Here is a 20102-nt window from a genome sequence, read left to right as displayed (position 1 = left end):
TTTAATAGAAGCAGACAGTGTTTTTACCCCGGCGAATCTTTACCAGAAAGTCTCTCTGAAGCCCCACTAGGACTGAAATATTGTCTTGTTGTATTAAAGAAAAGCTGCTCTGGAGCTTTGTGTTAGGGGGCATTATGTTTGCTCTCACGTTGAATCCCACTCAGCCCCGCACATAAAACAGTATGTGTGTGTGTGCGTGTGTGTGTGTGTATCTACTTTCACAATGCAACAAATCAAGATGCATATCACAGAAAATCTTTACTACTCCATTAGTCCAGGACAAGTCCTTAACGTCCTATTTTCTCAGAATTGACCTTTTCCAGTTGCTGAAATGAAATAACGTTGGAAAAAAGTTAATAGTAATTCAAAAAGGCATAATTAGATATAAACTTGCATTTGTGTTCTTTTTTTCTTCCTTATCCTTTCCGTATATGTGAGTAACTGCTGTAAGCTGAGTGGCCTGAATGGACACAGGATCCAGCTGAAAGTGACACACTGGCCCTCTCTGAATAATGTATCTGCTGCTGGTATAAACGGAGTAGTGTGTCCTCTGAAGTACTATCAGATGCATATATCATGACCGGCCATTCATTAAGATTGGATTATCTGGATTGCTCTGAACTCCTTTCTCTCTCTTCCTCTGTATTGATGTTCCTATTGTGGCTCTGACTGACTGTTTCAGGCTTGTAACTCTGCTGCCTTTGTCTTCTACCCGATCCTGTAACTAAGCTGTCAATCTCTTTAGACTTCCTCTGTCAGTCCCTCTTACTCTCCTCTCCATCGTTTGACCCCTGCTACCCCTTTCTCAGCTCATGTGAATATAACGGTGTTATATAATAATTCTGACATGGCCCCACTTCGTCCAAGATGCAACAGCCCAATATAGTGATAGTCAGACGTTAAACATGACAGGAGAGAGGAAGAACTGAAATGTGAGTCGCAGGAAGTTGAGTTAATGTGTTAATTTTCCTTTTCTTGCAGGAAAACACTCCCTAGGAAACGTCGGTGTGGCTGGTGAAACATTAACAATATATTTACCATCATGGCTGCAGGGTAGGCCAGCGGGGTGAGTTGTTATGTGCCTTCCTTGATTTGTTTAGGAATAATGAGCCTTCCTACCCACCCCAGTGCTGGTGTTAAAGGCAGGATGGGTGAGGCAAACAGCTGTTAATCTGTTTCCTGAGAGCCCGCAGAGATTCCCTTATGACCACTTGATCATAAAGTAAAACAGATCTGATTATTGCCAGCTCGTAACCACTGTGTTTTTGTTGATGCTGGTTTTACTTCCTTAGTTGTTTTGGTACCACAGTCCACAATGCTGTGTGTAATTGCAAATCCTTGTTTAATACTTCTTTCTTTTCTACTGACCTCATTGAAAAAAAAACAATATGTAAAAAAGTAGTGGTAATGATCCCTTTTGCCATAAACTGGGCTTTCACATTCAATGAAGGTGAAGAAACACAGGAATTACCACAAAGCACTGATATTACACCAAATAAGAAAATATCTTTTTATATGCAGTGTTGGCCGAGGTACTTCTATCACATATTACTCAATAAAAAGTAATTACATTACTTAAATGAACTGCAAAAGTAATATGTCACATAAGCCGTTACATTACTTTTGTTACTTAGTTCTATTAAAGGTGCCCTTTAAATTACTTTAAAGCCTCATAAACATATTCTGTAGGTATTTAACATGGAGAAAAATAAAATTTGGGTTTAATAAGCAGGTGGCCTACAGTTTGTAGGTATTTTTATTAACAGCTATAGCCCTGAAGTATTCATGAAACAAGACATCTGCAGACTTTATGTTTACAAGCATGAGTGATTATAATAAAATTATAAAGAGTAATAAAGTGTTAAGTGTCAATGTTCTGTATGTTTTTGAGCTGTTAAAGAGGACCCAGGCTCTCCAGGAAACAGCATTAGTGTTAAACCTTTCAGAATCAGTTGAACTTTTCTCTCCTCTTTCCTCCTTTTTTCTCTGGCAGCCACTTTCTCCTCCTTTCCTTTGTCGTCACTCCTTTGGCCTACACTCGCAACTCATATCTCAATTTGCTTTTCTGAGCCCACATGTGAGTTTACATAGGCTTCTGTGTACGTATGAGTAATTACAGGGCAGGGGAGAGAGGAAAAAACTCCCCTTGTGAACTTTTTCTTTTCTCCTCCTCTTTGCTCCAGCCACTCGCTGTGCCTGCACAACCCCGAGAGCCTCCCAGACAGAGAGGAAACCCAGCAACTCCTGCATCTCCATCTCTGTCCCTCATAACTCCCTCCGTCTCTCCCTCACTTCCTCACCCCTCCTGATTCACCTCACACAATAGACTTCCCCTCCAAGCACCAGCCTGAAGGGAAGAGGTGGTGGGGGTGGAGGGAAAGATTCGGTTTCTCTACAACAATGGAAATTCAATCAGGAAATGGAGAGGAGGTGGCGAGCGCAGTGTCGGCGACCTCGGGCTTCGTTTCCCGTAGTCCCTCTGGGGCGCAGGTACAGGCTTCAGACGATCCAGTGGGCAGAGAGGACCTGCAGCCTGCTAAGAGGATTGAGAGGTTTGACATCCCACTTGATAGCCTGAAGAGGATGTTTGAGAAACCTGCTGTGGCAGACATAGTAAGTTCTACCTCTGTGCATTTTTATTTGTATTTTTTGATGTGAACTGTACTTTTTTTTTGCAGTCCACTTTTCTCCAGGTAAACTGAGTAGCGTAACTGTCCTGCTTTGCACTTTGTGCTGAATGTGTCAGATAGATGGATGGGTTTGATGCAACCTGCATTTCGACAAATTGAAAAGCTTTAGCGACCTTTAAAGAAACTTGAAAACGTAAAGTTGTGGTGACAGAACTGTGAGGTCATGCCTCAGGCAATACAGATCTAGTTTCTTGTGGTGAAACTGTACACTGCGTAGATTTCACTGTTGCAGGCTGTAGTTTTCTTCTTTATGTAACTGTTGAGGGCAATATTGGTTGAGCCTACTGGTTACTTATTTTTGGATATAATGGTAAGGAATGAAGACAAAACAGGATGTTCCTTATCTCTCCGTTCGCTCCGATATGATTCACACGCCGGTAATTTGGGGTTTTTCCGTCATTTTGTTGACTCTGGCAGGGAGATGTGTACTGTAAGCGTTTCTCACCAGAGAGGAGGGTGGCCTTCTCTCTCTCCCGCTTTGTTTTTCCATCTCAGCTGGCTTCTCTGAGAGGAAAATCTAAGTCTGTTGGAACTGAAGCGGGTCATTATGAGAAAAGCTCCCATTTACCAAATGTCTGACGATGAGACAAAAAGGCCCAGATGACCTACTTTTTGCTCCTCGTGGTTGTGACATCAAATCTCACCCCTCAAAATGTTCCACAGTGACCTCAATGATGCTGCATGGAAACCTCTCTCCTCATAGGATCCAAACTCTTAAAACAAAATCCACAAGAGCCAATGTATTCTGGGGAATGTAGTTCTCAGTATCCCAGTGCCGACTGGTGGCAAAGATACACACCGGCTGCATCTGTGCAGTGCCCCTGGGTCGCTGATATTCGACACCCTGTTATTTAAGACCTATTTCGGGGAGCTTTATGGTTAAGCAGGGTTTTAAAAATAAGCCTGTAATTGGTATGTCGGCTGCTGGAAGCAGCGTGGAGCTTCGCCATCAGGCCATAGACAGAGTAGAGGGAGATGTGGATCTATTAGAATCAAATCACATCTGGCTCCTGAGATGAAAACATTCTACAGATTACTGTGGTTAATGAGCCACATCACTAAAGCCAAAAGTCAATGACAGCATCTTTTGAGGTTTTCTTTTGCTTTTCATTTCAGCTGTTAAGGCTCAGATGTCCTTATTTTTGACATCATGTGTGTTTGGGTTACTGTGGTATGAGCCATAACAGTCTGAAGAGATAAGAACTCCACTTTGGTCTTATTATGGTTGTTTTACATTCTGTTAACCATTAGGTATAATTCTCCTATCTTTGGCTTACCATTAGGAGAACTTTCTCAGCCTTTTGATATACAAAGAGTCAGTGAGCCTTTTGTGTGCTTCAGTCTCTCTTTGTTTATGGTGTTTGACTTGTTCAAGCTGCTGTAGTACATATTTTTATATTAATAATAAATCAAATGACTATGTGTAACAAGAAAGAGGTCATTCGTAGCGATAAACTTACAGATATTTTTCCTAAGACTCAGCTCCTTGGAGCCTTTTAGCCTCATTCAGCTTTTGTTTTGGTTTCTTGGGCACCTTTATTGTTTTGGTTCAGTTTCACTGCTCTCATCAGGGTCATTTCCAGCCACAGCAGGCAGCTGTTTTCAGTGTTCAGCTCTAAAACCCCCACTGTACGCTACCTGCCCAGCAGTATCAGTTAGTGACTAGCTGGTGAACGTAGTGGAGCATTTCATTCGGGACAACAAAAGCTGACTTACAAGAGAGGAAACATTGGACATACATTCTTCATGGCAGGATGGCAAAAATACAGTTTTCTATTCTGACATCACTAGAAGCTGGTAAAGAACGAGGTCTGGGATAAGAACTACCGAACATGACAGAAACCATCTTTGGGAAAGATTTATTTGACCCATGTCCCATCAGCTAACATGGAGGGGGCGAGGTTTATACTGCAGCCAGCCACCAGGGGGCAATCAAGATGTTTTGGCTTCACATTTGAGGAGCTGTCATGTCATCTATCTTTATATACAGTCTATGATAATTACTACGCATTCGCTAAAACAATTGATGCTGTCATTTCTCAATATGTACCATGCTGCTGTTTGTTTCCATTTAATGTCTCTCGTGTCTCAAACTCTTCCTTATATTTAGCACACATCCGTTGGCAGTCGACTGCACATAAACTGTAAATATCAGGACTACTTTAGAGAGCTAGTCTCCTCATTCAAGCATAAACTTTGCTAACATCATCCTTGTGGGGACCCGATTCTTTCTGGAACAATTCACTTTGACCTTTTCCTGTTGACATATAACAGCTTTTGGACTTTACAATCAATTCAACCAGATTCCAGTCTTGCATTTACTTTCTTCTATTTCCAAATTGAACCCTTACTTTTTCACCATGGGGAGAGAAAAAGATCATTTATTTGTATTTTTTTCAAACAAGCTGTACAGCTGGTCATAGTGTATGTTGCATGCTGGCATTGCAACACACGTTGTATCTTGGCATTGTATCATGAGTGCTTATAGTCTGTTCCTATCTTTTTTTTTTTTTTTTAAGAAAAAAAGGCTGTAGTCGGTGTTAATGGAGCGTATGGGCAGTGTTCCCAGATTCCCAGAGTGAGGAGAGGACTAGAGCTCTGCAGCCGGCTGGTTATAAAACATGACCTTGTCTCCAACTCATCTGTAATGTCGAGCTTAATATTTGATGATGCACTGTATTTTTCTTTCTGTGCCCCATTTCATTTATTTAAACGGTGCGATGTCATTGGACGGACAGCCATAACAATGACTGATGGATTCCCAGGTGGTCGCTCAGCTGCGGCCAAAATCCTCAGCGGGGAGAGGACAGTCCACGCTGCCAACAACTGCAGATGTGAGGTGATGCAACAGTTTATCTTGAGTACAAAGAGCGTGTTTTTCCGCTTGTGTGGCTGGCTGATCCTCGAGGGACACTGGCTTGTGTTTACAACATCTGTCTGACCTTCTGGTCACGACTGTGCGCACAGGGGACAGTACACACACGCACACACTGATGTACATGCATGAGACAGATGAGGTGAGGTGATAAAAATCTGAGAAGCACCAATACACACACAGTTCAGTAATTGACCAATGAACACTTTCACTTTCCATTATTGTGTACCAGCTCATTAAAATGTTTGTGCATTAATTAATAGTTGTACAACTTGAACGTTTCTAATACTCATGACCTGACTTGGCATTTATTCTTGCTGTGATGGTCGCTGTTGGCCAGTGGGTGGCAGTGTAGCATCTATGAGACTGAGAGAGTCAGGATATGTTAAAAACAAGTCACTGTGTAAACTAAAGTCTATGCATGATACGCACCTTAATCAGCAGTTTAACACTGAGACAATTACTAATCACCTGGTGTTAATTGGAGTTAATTCTTAACGCCTGAAGGTGTCTTAAAATGGCTTTTCGCTTGTGTCTGAGGCAATCAGATTATCAGGATTTGCATAATTGGAGAAATGATCTAATTCTGACGTGTTGGGTAAATTTAACACCATATAAAAGAATTTCGAGGGATTTCACTCTATTGGGATAAAGCTAGTCACACCTGGGTAACAGGATAACATGGTTTAGTCGGGAGACAGGAACTTTTTTTAGGTGGTGACCTATGAATGAGCTGTCTACTTAAATTCAGTCAGTGGCACTAGAGGTCTGGAATGTTGCCTTGGTTTATTTTCATAACTTGTATCGTCACTGTCACTAACACACGCTCATGTTTTTTTATGTGCCTGCCTGAATGGACTGAAAAGATATTTGTCATTTTCTTCTTTTCTTTTTCTTATAGACTTATTTTTCTGTGTAGAACTTGAATAATAAGCTCTCAACAAATGGAATGTTTTCAAAAAGGCAGCATTCAATTTAAAAGACATTAAATGGAGCAATGCATTAGGCTTTTTAATATAGTTTATTTCTATAGCTTTTTAAAGTCACCTTTCTCCTGCTTTTAAGCAAAGTGTGAATTTTGTCACTCTGCCATGCTGAAAAATCACACTTTGAAGTGTCAAATGACGTGCTGAAAGATGAGAATGAGACAACCTTTTGGCTAATGGTGAGCCATTTCCCCCCCCTCCAAAAACAAATCAATCAATACGCGCCACCGTTCCTAAATGTACTTAATTAAATGTTAAATAAACTAAAAGCCACAATGTGTCTGCAAGAAATTGATCCAGACTTGATGAGGACACCGGCGTCCTCATCAAATCCATTGAGCTCGTAAAAATTCCATTAACTTTTACCAGGCATCTCTTTCGTCTCAGTTTCGCAGATTCAAATCTTTTAATGGAGCTGGCAGCGGACCCGTGTGTGTGTGACGCATTGCTAGTCTGTTGTGTGATGATGACTTGTTGCTCGCCGCCTTGGCTCTGAGAATAGTTGCACTGTTACGTGGTCTGCCAAACACAGCTTTGAAACTCCCCGCTTCATCTGACTCATTCATATAGCTCAGACTCATTTGCCTACCTGCCGTTTGTTTTGTGTCAGGATTTGGCAAATTGAAACGTACATAAAAGCAGCCTTTATTGCTGTCAGTACTTGTTAAGACAGCCCTTTCTTTCCCAGAGGTATTGTGATAGCATGTGCGTATTTACTCCAACGTATGATAATCCATTCTCATAGCTGAGTAATGAATGCATATCTCCGGGCCTTTTTCCATACAGATTGTTGTGTGACTCAGATTGTCTTTTCGCTAGCGCAGTTTGACACCCACAGCTCCATAAGAGCATATGTGTTAAACAATTAGTAAAGGACCCCCAGGCGAAGTTTTTCAATCATTTATTATGGCGCTATGTCATTGTGAGGGCAGCACCACGGCATCTTTCATCTCTGCCATTCATCGTTGCCATAGCAAAAAAGAGGAAGCACTCTTCAGAAAAGGTTTTCAATGCAAATCATTTTGGCTGTGTATCATAAGTGAAAGCTCAATCATTAAACCTCATGACTGGAACAGAGAAAACAGCACAGAAACACAAGTAACAATGAGTTACAGTGTTACCAGTTTAACAACAGCCACATGCTAGTGGCTCTGTGAGGCTAACATGCTGGTGTTTAGCAGGTATAAAGTCTACCATTTTAGTTTTGCCAGCAATTGCTAACTAGATCTATACACAAAGTTGTTTTACAGATATGTTGAAGAAAAGATTGTAGGTTACTTTTAAGTTCCCAATGTTAAACCAGCCCTTTTCTCTAATATCAGATATTTTAGAAAGTGCCTCACTAAGAAGCTGTGTACCTTTTGTCGACCGTCATCTAATGATATAGCACATTAAATAGTAACAGTTTGGCAGTCAGCACTCATTTGCTCTGTATTGTTGGTAGAGATTGGTCCCAGGTGTTTCATTACCTGTTGGAATGACTGGAGGAAAAGTCAGCATGCCATATATATGCTATGTTGCATTAACAGATGAAGCAGCGAACAACAGCTTGTGGGTCTTTAAACCTTTTTGAAGGTTTTATACATCAAACAGGAAGAAAATCATTTGAAGTTGGGCCACTCATCACACTTGAAGCGCAGACGAGTCCAAATTTGATACAGTAGTTGTTACAAGTTTAATGGAAATAGTTTACAGCCATACTAGTGTCGCTGTGGTTGTACTAAGGTTGACCTGAATTCTAATTTCAGCATGCTAACACGTTAACGTGACACACGACAAAGCTAATAAGCTGATGTTTAGCAGGTATAATGTTTTACTTATTTTACAGGTACGTTTCCCAATGATTTTCAAGGAAGTTTCATATATTTTTTTATAAACAGAGACAAAATTCATTTTTATTTTTATTTTTTATTTATTATTGGAAACTTTAGAAGAAAAGTCAGGGGATTACCGAAGTCCGCGGGATTCATCCTCTCGCAAGGTGACACATCCATCAAATAGTTGTTGAGACATTTCAGTCTGGTACAAAGTCATCGTCTGTCCGGGTCACACATGATTTAGTGTAAGAGCTGGTATGCTAAGGTGATGCGAAGTTCGTCAACATGCATGAGCTTGTATTACACATTTGCACAATTATAGATTTAAATCCCCGAAATATCAACTAGGCATGCAGTATGTCAGCCGATGTCAGTTCCATGGTTCGGTGTATATTTGGAGGGGCTGAAAACAGAGCCGTATCCCAAGCCGCTTTAGAGTCGTCATGTATAAATAGTAGTGTCTGGTGATGTTGGCATTGCTCACTGAACATTAAGAGAGCAAGGAGCCTGATGAAAGAGACTGAAATATGATTTACATTCAGTCAGGGCCATATTGTGAAAGAGAGGACTGAGAGAGTGGAAGGGAGGGCCAGGCAGAGAGAAGATGAGGATTGATAGGGACCGATAGAGATTCCGAGTGAATCAGCAGGGGCGTTAAGAGGGAGAAAATCAAAATGAAGAGCCAGTTCATATTTTAGCAGGTAAAGCAGGTCAGAGTCTGATTAACAAATTATATTCATGTTTCAGTAATGATAAGCTTCATCAGGCCCCACTTCAAGGCTGCGCAATCTCGGACACGGACAGCTTTTTTTTTTCTCTTTTCCCACAACTTTCTTTCCCTGGGGACAAGCACATGTCTGTCAGATTTTAAGTCCTGGTTAAGAGCACTGATAATCAGGGGAGAAAGGCCCTGAATACAGAATGAGGAGCTCTGCCACAGGCCGCAAGATACAGAAACTAAATTAATTTGACCGCATGGACCTATACCAGGGGAAGGCACTGTGTGACTAAAGAAAATTAGGAAATTAACATTTTTCAACATTTTTAGTTGTAAATGTTGTAGGCGTAAAGTAATTCTTACATTCTCCAATTGTTAATCTAGCTGAATGAAAAAAAAAATTAACGTTAACTAAAATATGTGTCATACGTTATGTCCGAAACTGAAATAGAGGTGGCTATTAGTCTTCTTGAGTCTCTAGCTAGGCTAGTTATGGATTCCAAATCCCCAAAAAAATGCTCTGAGGAAAGCAGAGAATTTAAAAGTGTGTGCAAAGATTTGTTTGCTTTCACCACCAACGCTATTGGCTTATCAGTAGGCTTTGCCTGACTGACTTAGCAGGCTCAGTTATGTGTTGCGGCTCCAGGCAGATTTAGTTTTCTTCTTCTTTTTTTTGGCCTAAATGACTCTTGGCTGTAAAGGTTGCAGAAGTGGGATCCAGTGTGTTCATATATGTAGTGACCTTTGTATTATTTTTGTTTATTTTACACTATGTTCATAAAAATGTCCATACATATACAGGTTTATATGATTTAAAAACAGCCTGTTGTATATGTAACCACACAAGGCCTGCTAATGTCCCTGGTAGTTTTCAACAGTGAGTACACACAGGGAGTTTCTGTAGCCAAGATTTGAAACTCAAAATCACTGGACGTCTGTCAAGCTTTAATTTATCTGCTGCTCACTAAATCTGGGTCAGATTTGTCATTTGCAAATGGACCCAGTTGGTCAAAGTAAATTACTCTCCTCTCTTTTAACAGCTTCCACCCTGCAGTGTCCCTGGGCAAGGCACTTAACCCTGTACAAATGCTGTGTCAAACACACAAATCCTGGTTAAAAACTGTTGGGAGTTAAGCACCAAATGAATGTCACAGAAATTTCTATTTTTTTTATGGTTGGTGAGGGCCTAGAACAGATCAAATGAAGGATCCTTTTACCTGTAAGTCCTTGTCACACCAGAGAGCTGCACAGCAAAATGAAGCGGCATATTTTTGCACAATAGATAAATCTGGATGGTGACACACTGCTAATGAGCTAGGTTCCACCATTTTGGACGACTCGCCATTCCCTCAAGTCGGCATGCTATTGGTCAATGCCACAAATTTGTGGGTCAGAGTTTACCCAAGTTGAACTAGACATGAAAAATACGATTTACTTCACTCCACACAAGCAAATGGACTAATTGCAGCAATTCTGTTGGAATAAATTGATTTTGCTGCAAAATTACGCTCTTATAAGTGCTGGTAGAGCAGGCAGACCTTAAAAATTACTGGAGCATGGTGTTAGTTCAAGCAGAGTGCTGAAGTCGTGCTTGCATCAGCTGTCGACTCATATTCATGCAGGTGAACTGTGCAGCCATTTTGACCTGACACTCTCACTCCTTATGTGCTACATTTTTTATATTGATTTCACTGAGGTTTTTTGTTTGGTAAGAGGGATTAGTTCTCCCAGCAGAATCCTTGTTGCTGCTTTGAAACTTCGAGAGCACCCTCAAAGAGCAGATGCTTTTCTGCTAAATCTGTACAACTTTGCTATAAACGGTCAACTCCTTGATGTACTGTATGTGTCTCTGACTGAAATTCTCCTCATTGAAAATTGGAAATAAATATCCATGTTGCTACAGGACTGCCCCTGGCTTTAGCAAAGCTGCCACATGAGGAGTGTGAGTAAGCCCAAAAATAGCAGCAGGTTTAGTCATAACCTCCAACTGCTCAAGTGAAGCTGCTCAGTAGCCAGCAGTAAACCGCTGTGGTTGGAAGTTTGACGCTGTGAGGTTCGCTTTTAGATGCCAGTTTTGGGAAATGTTAGTCACATGCAACCAATAGAAGTATTTGAAATCCTACGCATTCGCCACGATTAAGTGTTCAACTGAACTTTGACCTGCAAATTTGTGCTGCTGAGAGAATTCAAAAAGGAGTAAGCTACCATATTATATTAGCAGTGTTGCACTATCCACTTTTATTCATTATCCTGTCTGAGGAATGGTTTGCAGGTAGTTATGAAGCAGGAGTCGATGGTACAAAGAGGTACTTTAAATAAACATCACATTAGCGACGAAGCTGAGCTTACGAGCTAACAAAATCGCTCATTAGCTCGAGGTGTAAACAGAATAGTCAAAAGACAATGGAGACAATCTGTGAGAGATACTGTGATACTGTGACTAGCCTAGATTAACTAGCTATTGATTTAGCGGAAAGCTATCCAGCTACAGCAGTTCACCAACTAGCCCTGCGAGTCCAGTCACTACACCACCAGACTTCTACAACCAAATATTTTGATGCTTGGATTAATCTCGCTGTACCATTTCCCGGTGTGACACAACACCTGCCGCAATCTAAATTCTCCGGAGAAAAAATATTCATTAAAAAAATATTTGATCCATGTTTTTACCTTACTCCATTAAAACAAAGGTTTAAAAGGATTAAAAATAAAGAGCAGCACTGCACTGCTCGTCAAGCATACGCGGGAGGAGGATTTTGACAGGGCAAAACCACAAATACAGCTGAGGGAAAACTCTGACTAAATGTTGCATCATATACCCCCAAAAACACCAGTCTTTTTCACCAGCACGGGATGAGATGAAAATACATCACCCAAGTTTTTATGTTTTCTAAAAACTGCCAGAGAGGAAAATGAAGCACAAGCTGTGACCAGAGCAGCAGTATATGTGCCCTTTCCTCATATATCACGGCAGGTTTTTGGACCGGAGAGCCTCAGTATGAGCATATTCCATCTGTTGCTCTTTCACTATAAATGGGAATCATAAATCCCTATGTGTTCAATACGTGTCTGTCCGTCTTTTCTTCTTTTTGGTTTGTTTGTCTCCACTGCCTGTCTCTCGAGCTCTCTCTGTTTTGCTGCTGCTGCCGCCTTCTAGCTTTTTCCCTGTGACTCTGTTAGCTTGTTTGGCCTTTAGTTAATCCTTTCTGTCCCAGTTGGCCTTAGTAGAAAACTCAAATCACTATAACAAACTGTACTCCACCTCACAGTCGCCTTCTCTACCCCTCAATCACTCTTTTTTCTGTTGTTCATCAAGTTTGTTTTTCCTGTCTGACTTTTTATATACCCTATACAATTGCCATTGGACAATTTTACTTTTTCACTTATTTCTTGGCCTGTGGCTCGTCTCTGTTCTCCCTCTCTGTTTCTGGACTGTGTCTCTTTTGTGCCCATGTTTGCCTATGAGTGCTTGAAATATTGATGTGCCTCTGTGTAGTCATAATGAGGACAGTCAATAGAGGATTGAAAACTCCAAAAAAATAAAAAAATAAATTGCTTTCATATTTTCACTGGATTGCAAAAGGGAACGCTTATGGCACCCGACACAAACAAAAACAGTAGCGAAAAGAAAGCAGCTGCCAAAGAGTAGACGGAGGGAGAGAAAGCGAGAGAGGGAGAGGGAGGGAGGGAGGGAGGGAAGGAGTAGAAGGGAGGATGGCATGAAAGCTGCAATGACCTTCAAATGAACAATGCACACAGTTGCATAACACCAACAAGGAGGAGGTTATAGAAGAACCGATTAACCTTGAGATCCCAATTCAGGCATTATGAGACTTGACTGCAATGCTTTATTTGTGTTGTTACTTGGTGTAGATTCTGTGTATGTTTTTTTTAACAAATGGCATAGAACTGAAAAGTGATATAATATCTATAAATATTCTACATATACATTTTTCAAGAGGTTCAGACTGCTTGTCGTGTACATATTATTCTTGATGAAAATGACTTCACGCATGGTCTTACAATGTGCAGCTGATTCAAGTGCCTCTCGGCTCAAGAATCCTCAGGGAGAATGAAACAAGTGGAGCACACTGACTGATTTTGATCCTTTTATAGTGGAAAAAGCCAGACATCCGTCAGAGTCAGAATGGACAAGGACATCAGGCATTTTATGAGTTAACAGTTTGAGTCCAGCCTAGAGGCGGTATGATGTGCAGCTCTGGTTGGGTCTCTGTTCTTCTTGCGGTTGGTTTGGAAAAGAAACAACCAGCGGCGGTGCTGATACAGCAGATTGCGAGCTGTAGTTTCCCCGGTAAACACACTGACCCCTCTGGCTGTCGCAGTCCGTCCTAACCGGCCTGCAGCTGCTCAAGGTCCTTCCTCCGGTGCCACTCTTTGCTGCTGGAGTCTCTCTGGGCTACGCAGACATTGAGCAGACAGGTCAGGTGTCTGCAGGCAGGCCTGCCGCCGAGTTGCCCCTCCACATGCACTGAGCTTTGAAAAACTGCAGCCAGGACTACTTTCATGAGTGCCAATTTCAGCGGCATCCAGGGTTGCCACCAGCGGGTACCGGTCCAGATCTGGAGCTGGGTCTAGGTCCAGCCCTTGAACCTTGATTTGGTTTTGAAGCGGAAAACAGAACAAACAACATGTAGATTCATGACAAACTCGTTTTTCATTACTGCCTCAGTGTACTGTACTGAAGGGTATGATCAGTGAGTCGACTTTCTGTTCTCCCGAACCTTAGTGAAGCCACAGAGCCATGGTTAGTCTGTGCATAATGACATGCAAAACTGGAATTGCAGCTTTGTGTTCAGATAGGCATCTTTAAAGCCCTTTCTGTTTGTCCAGCATAAACCAGACTACAAGGACGTTTCAGAATAAACACAACATGGGTGCTGCTGCAGAGTTTATGATGTATTTTTAACCATGCTACAAAAGCAGCCTGTCTATTGGTTGGCCAGACGACTGCTTTAGTGGCTACAACAAAAAAAAACGTCCACTTTTTCTTTCTTTTTTTAAGACTCTAAATTGCCCATAGGTGTGAATGTGAAAGGTTGTTTGTCTCTTTATGTATCAGCCCTGTGATGAACTGGCGACCTGTCCGGGGTGTGCCAATGTCAGCTGGGATCGACCCTGCTAAGGATAAGCGGTTATGGATAATGGATGGATGCAGCCAGTGTTAGGTGGTTTTCTTGTGTCTGAATCTGTTACCAGTCATTGAGCTAATATCCTGTAATAGATGGATCACTTTTGAGGACATTGTTTCAGCATAATGCTCTTGTTTTTCCCACCAGAGGGGAATATTCAGTGAAGAATGTTAACTCTGATGAAGACACAGTGACAAAACCGTGAGTTAAAGGCTACAAATCAATCAGCATTCCAGTCTTCTTCTTTTTTACGCCATCTTGAAGTTTATACAGTATTATTCTTAGTTTGTCTGCATGGTATAGTTGGAAGCTTTGGTTTCCTTTTCTGCCACTCACAACTTCTACAATGATCCATCATGGTACACATGGAGCTAAAAATAGAAACGTTTTAATTAAATTAAAATTATTTCATTATGCTCAAATTGAATGTTTTCATTTTCCTCTGCTCATTATGAATTACCTGACACCCAGCAGAAGAAATTAAGTCACAGAGGAAATAATCCCTTTTCATGTCCGTATTTTGATGGGAAATAATGTAGCAGCTGATTTTTAGCTTCACCTGCAACATTTAGATTAAAACAGTTAAAATTCAATAAAAATAATATGGATGGGCTGTAATCGGTAGACGACGCCTGTTAGATCTTTTGTACAAATCAATCTCTTCTCTCACAATAGACGTCTCTTTCAATATGACAGTTACCTCATATAATTAACAAAGCCTTTCACTCAGACACTCTTGCATTAATTCACTCATCTATTTATTCATACAGCCTGAATGATTTAGCCCCTGAGGTTGAGCAATTGCAGTGTCTTTTTGCCAGCTGCAACCACCACAGCTGAATGTTAAAGTGCCTCTGGATGCGGTTCCTCTAAAAGCTGCTGTCAGACCGTTTGAATCGATGCGGCAGAGGATGATATATCCTAACTTTTAGCCCCCAGTATGGGTTAATTTTCCATGCTTCATTTCCCATAATGCAACCAATAGCATGAGCGTGAATTCTTAGAAAAAGAAGTCTGACAACAGCAACAGCATAAGTGGATTAAGGACCTTGAGATAGGATGAAAGCTCTGAAAAAAAGGCTACTAATGAGAAAGAATTTTACCAACACGTATGGGTTTTTCTTAGACCCTCAGGGCTTGATAAATGCCTGTCTCAATCCCTCCTGCCCCTGTTTGTAACAAAGGCTTTCTGTTTTTTCCACTAAACTTTATAGAAAAAGTTGTAGTAAGTGAGCAACCCCTCACATATTTTTATATATTTATATATATATAAATATGCCAGAGGGATGAATCTTATATGTTTTGACATCATTTTGCAAGTACATGCAGCAATACATGGAATGTTTTGACAGACCAGCTCAGGCAAATGTGTCTTCTCACTTGTAAATTTTGAATTATACAATTTTGAAAATAACATACAAATTATGGAAACCAGTAGACAGCAAGAATACTTATCATATTCAGTGAATCCAAAAACTACATTTTGCCAAAATAACCCTAATGATATCATCAGGGAACAAAATCCATCCAAATCAGTAAATTCATGTCTTTCAGGTCTTTTTTCTTTTTGCACACTGTCTTGTTTTCCTCTCTGCTTTGGCAGCTGAATCAGCCTGTCGACTTTGAACTCTTTTAGGCCTTCTCCACTGCAGTAACTCGTAACTTGAGGTGGAGAAAATCAAACAGCAGGATGTGCTTTTTGAAGGTATGGAGCCATGAGAGAGCGAGACCTCGGGCTGCCCATGCGTCCTTCGGGGCAGACGACCTGTCAAAATAAATGCACCTGGCACACGGAGACCCACTTGGTGCCGTCCTTGAGTTCCCTCTTTGTGCTCCCTTCTGCCAACCTTCTACTGCTGGGTGGCGATCTTTTAAATGAATACTGACATTCAAAAGTCATCACATACAAAGACAATGAACCCAAAACCTAGACCTTAGAGTTAGAACAATATCATAATATTTATTCTAGTTATGTGAATATATTGTATATGTTTTACCTTGCTGGATATCTCTTCTTGGAAATCACTGTTTAATCACATGTTAAATACTTTATACTAAATACTTTTTGCAACTAACAATCATTTTCATTATTACTTAACCTGTCGATCAGTCTCGATTAGTTGTTTGGTCCATAAAATGTCTGAAAAGTATGACACATGTTGATCAGTGTTTCCCAAAGCCCAAGGCGACGTCCTCAAATGTCTTGTTTTGTCCACAACCCAAAGAAATTCAGTTTACTGTGAAGGAGTGCTAAAGAAACCAGAAGATATTCACATTAAGGAAGGTAAAATTCAGAAAATGTTGAAATTTTTTCTTAAAAGATTACCTAAAATAATTAATAACAATAATCAATTGTCAAAATAGTTGCCGATTAACTGAATAGAACTGATTAATCAATTCATTATTGGAGCTCTAAAACATTTCACTCACTGATTTTGTTTTGTGTTACCCAGCTACATTAATTCCAAGACAGCCAGATTAAATGGAACTTGCTTTGTGATACAGGCCAGTAACAAACACAAACAGCACAATTTGTGATGCTCCTCCTGGCATAGTAACAGTTCAAAACGACGGCTAAGACCTTTGGTTCACTGCTTTGAATTGTTGGAGAAGGTCAGATGTGTTCAGAGAAATAAGTCCAGAGCAACTGGTTGCCTCGGTCAGCCCAGTGATTTGTTTACTGTTGTACAGTCTCATGAGTCATTTTTGAGAGCAGCCACTTGTGCATTATGCCAGCAAACCCATAAGGCAGCTTTCACAGCCAGCAGCACTCCGTCCAAGAGCTGTCAGAGGGAGTGTGCATGTGGCTGTATGTGTAAATACAGTGTCCACATGGGCGGATTCACTCATGCACCATTTGCCGACAAAGGAATACTGTAATTTAAAATGAAGTACCCAAACAGTGCGTCATTTGAGACTTCTTTTCTTGGCAGGTCCCTTCAGTCACTTCACTTTCACCAGCCAGAACTACAGTGCCACTCCAGAGAAACTGTCATAGGCATTACATTAACTGTTTCATTTGCTAAAAAGGCCAAGAGGACATGTGGTGTACTAATGGGTTCAGAGCAAAGAAATACAAATAAAAAAAGTGGATGGAGAGCATCTCCTCATGATGGCTGAAATGGATGCTTTTATAGATCTTCAGAGCATTGTCCCAGGTGCTCCCAGTTTCACTTTCGCCACAACCAAGCGCATCATTCCCCTGCAAGATAATATGGCCAACAAGCATACTGCAGACACACTTAAGCAGGCCAGGGAGCTGTCTCAACACAAAAAACGAAAGAGAAAGGAAGATAGAAAGACAGAAAGACAGAAGGACGGGGAAGACAGAGAAAGGAAAATAAAAAAAGAGAGATGGAAGGGGATAGGAACAGAGCAATCCAAAAATAAGATTTCAAAAATGTTTAAGAAGTACAACCCGTGAAGGTAGGTGCCCTTTCTCCTCCAAAATGTCACATCTGATATTGGACCGGAGGACCTTATCGATTTGAAATGCTACTGCAGCTTCACCAACTCCAGCTAAAGCACTCTGGGCCATTTCCGAGCTATTTGAGTCCAAAGCAGTCAGGTGCAGGAGAGACGGATAGCAGCTCTTAGTTTTGGCAGTGTGGTTTCTTCATTCAAACTCATCATAACCACTTGCGTTTGCACCGAATTTTATTGATTATAATCCATTTTCCAAATTCCATGTCACTCGCTATATCCTTGAGTGAATGACATGATTGGATGAACCATCATGAGCGATGTTCAGTTAGTTGCAGTCAACAACAGCTTATCCATAGTGTTGCACCCATTTATACATTCAAAAAGTAGCAGAAGTAGTTGTGTGTTAATAATACAAAAGAAAGCTTTGAAGGTTTAAATCCGGTCTACTTTCTCACATCCTCCTTAATTAAGGTTAAAACAATGTCATTCCATGTAAGAAACGGTTACATCCTTACAGCTGACATTATCTCACCCGTTCTCGCACTTGAGTTGAGAGAAAAAAAAAATCTTTGGACTCAGTTCTTGACTAATTGACTTATTAAGACTGACATTTTTTAAACAGACGATGCCACATGAGGGGAGAGGGGGAGGACAGATAGAGAACATTTGAGTAGAGAGAGGCGGACAGCTCTCCGCAGAGACCCTTCGTGGACCACAGCATGTCATTAAAGTCCTACTAGTAGGAGCACCGCTTGTTAGAGGACGAAAATGTCAACAGCTGACATCAGACAATCAGCGTAAAATTGCAAAGTAGAGGCACGTGTGCCAACTCAGAGTTTCCTGGATCGGTCTATGCTCTGGTGATGTCTCCCTCTAATAGGCACCAATGCGAAGGTGGAGGTGTCGTGGTGTCACCTCCCCAGGCTAGCAGTGCGTGTATTACTATTTTTCGTTACCATGGTTTCGCCATCACGGGTCCGACTGGCCTCTTTGTAGGCGTCTGTCACACATGAAATAGTCCCAGATGGCCTGCATTGATTTCTTTAGCTGAGGATCTAGTGATTTTTTTTTTTCTCTCACAGGGATTATCTCTCGCAACAGGCCGACAACATTTCGACAGATTTCCACAAGCACTGTCCCTTATTAACTCTGTCAGTCTGTTGGAGATGCAGAGACAACCCCCCACTGCCACTACCACTACCCCCCTCCCTCTCCTCTTTCTCTGTGGCAGCCTGTGCCAAAGAGAACATATGGCAGGGACTCGAAGCTAGATAGCACTTTGTGACGGTTGCACGAGACATTGAGCTGTGGCACTGCTGCTGTTCATTCAGTTATTATATTCCATAAAATGGATAACTGCGGTCCTCACATCTGATTAGTGGGATCATATCACAAAATACATGGCGAACTCCTTAAAATTGCATCTTTTTAGGGACAGGACCAATCACCGATGTGATGTCTTTAGAATCAACTGACAACCAACTTAATAAGCCAGTGCTTTTCCTCATGTCTGATATTATGTTCAATCTGAGAAATGCAACTGAATTGAAAATGAATACACTGTCCCGTTCTAATGTACTGCAGTTGATGCTGTTTTTTGTTGTACTGTGTTCACTGAAGCTCTCTCTGTGACCTCGACCAGCTTTGTAAAGAGGTTCATTGGTTATTGTCAGCAGAATGGCCACACATTTTCAATGTGTCCTTGTAAACTGGCTGTTTTTCTTTGGCTTTTGAAAATTGCTTTTGTATGGCCTAAATAAGAAAATATCATGAATAACTTGTTTACTCTCAGATTTTACTGGCTTCAATTCTAATTTCAGTCTTTCCTCTGAGACTGCAATTTGTATAGACAATTAGACTCTCCTTATTGTGAGGTGATAATCTCAGGTTAGACACACACTATATATTGACATATAGAATGGGTCGAGGCTACTTGTGGAGTTTATAAAGAGTAAATATTTTGTGGCGTTCCCCAGGGGGCTTTCCTGGGTCCTGTCGTTTTCATTGAATATGCTGCTTTTAAGGTTGAGGTAATGCTCAAAACAAGTTCATATGACTTATCATCCAACCACATCTAAAAGGTGAAAGTGTGTATACCTGTTCCATTGACAGTGACAAGTTTGTCAGTTAGTCTGTCCATTCATTCATTCACTGCATTTCCAAATTCTCACTTTTTTAAGTACTATTTCAGTGCACTGTTTATGTGTAATACAAGAACGTGTTTGACCGGAAGAGCCGCCATTGTTTCCCGCTCTAGATGAGTCGAAACTAAGTGCAGCGCAACTCGCTGCACTTACGTTGCCACTGCTTGCTGCAAAAACCGACATAGCGACGACTATAAGGCCAAACTTGAACTTTAAAATGGTACTCCACAAACCAATGGGTGACATCCTGATAGGTTCACACTTGGCACACAGCCAATTATTCAGTGAGAGTCAAT

At 41.1% G+C, this 20102-nt stretch overlaps 1 protein-coding gene across 1 annotated transcript in view; it reads left to right on the top strand.

The window, feature by feature from the left end:
* Nucleotides 1–2295: 2295 nt before the first annotated feature.
* xirp2a (xin actin binding repeat containing 2a) overlaps nucleotides 2296–20102 on the top strand; it is a 50117-nt gene continuing 32310 nt past the window's right edge. The window contains exon 1 of the mRNA XM_035677460.1: nucleotides 2296–2613. Within this exon, the coding sequence (XP_035533353.1) occupies nucleotides 2401–2613 (213 nt within the window). The 5' untranslated portion in view covers nucleotides 2296–2400. The remainder of the gene's footprint in view (nucleotides 2614–20102) is intronic.

Source organism: Morone saxatilis, unplaced genomic scaffold (assembly GCF_004916995.1).
Source record: "Morone saxatilis isolate NCDOM2014 unplaced genomic scaffold, NCSU_SB_2.0 Contig6, whole genome shotgun sequence".
In the NCBI taxonomy this organism is placed as follows: domain Eukaryota; kingdom Metazoa; phylum Chordata; class Actinopteri; family Moronidae; genus Morone; species Morone saxatilis.
This window is presented reverse-complemented; position numbering and strand designations above follow the sequence as displayed.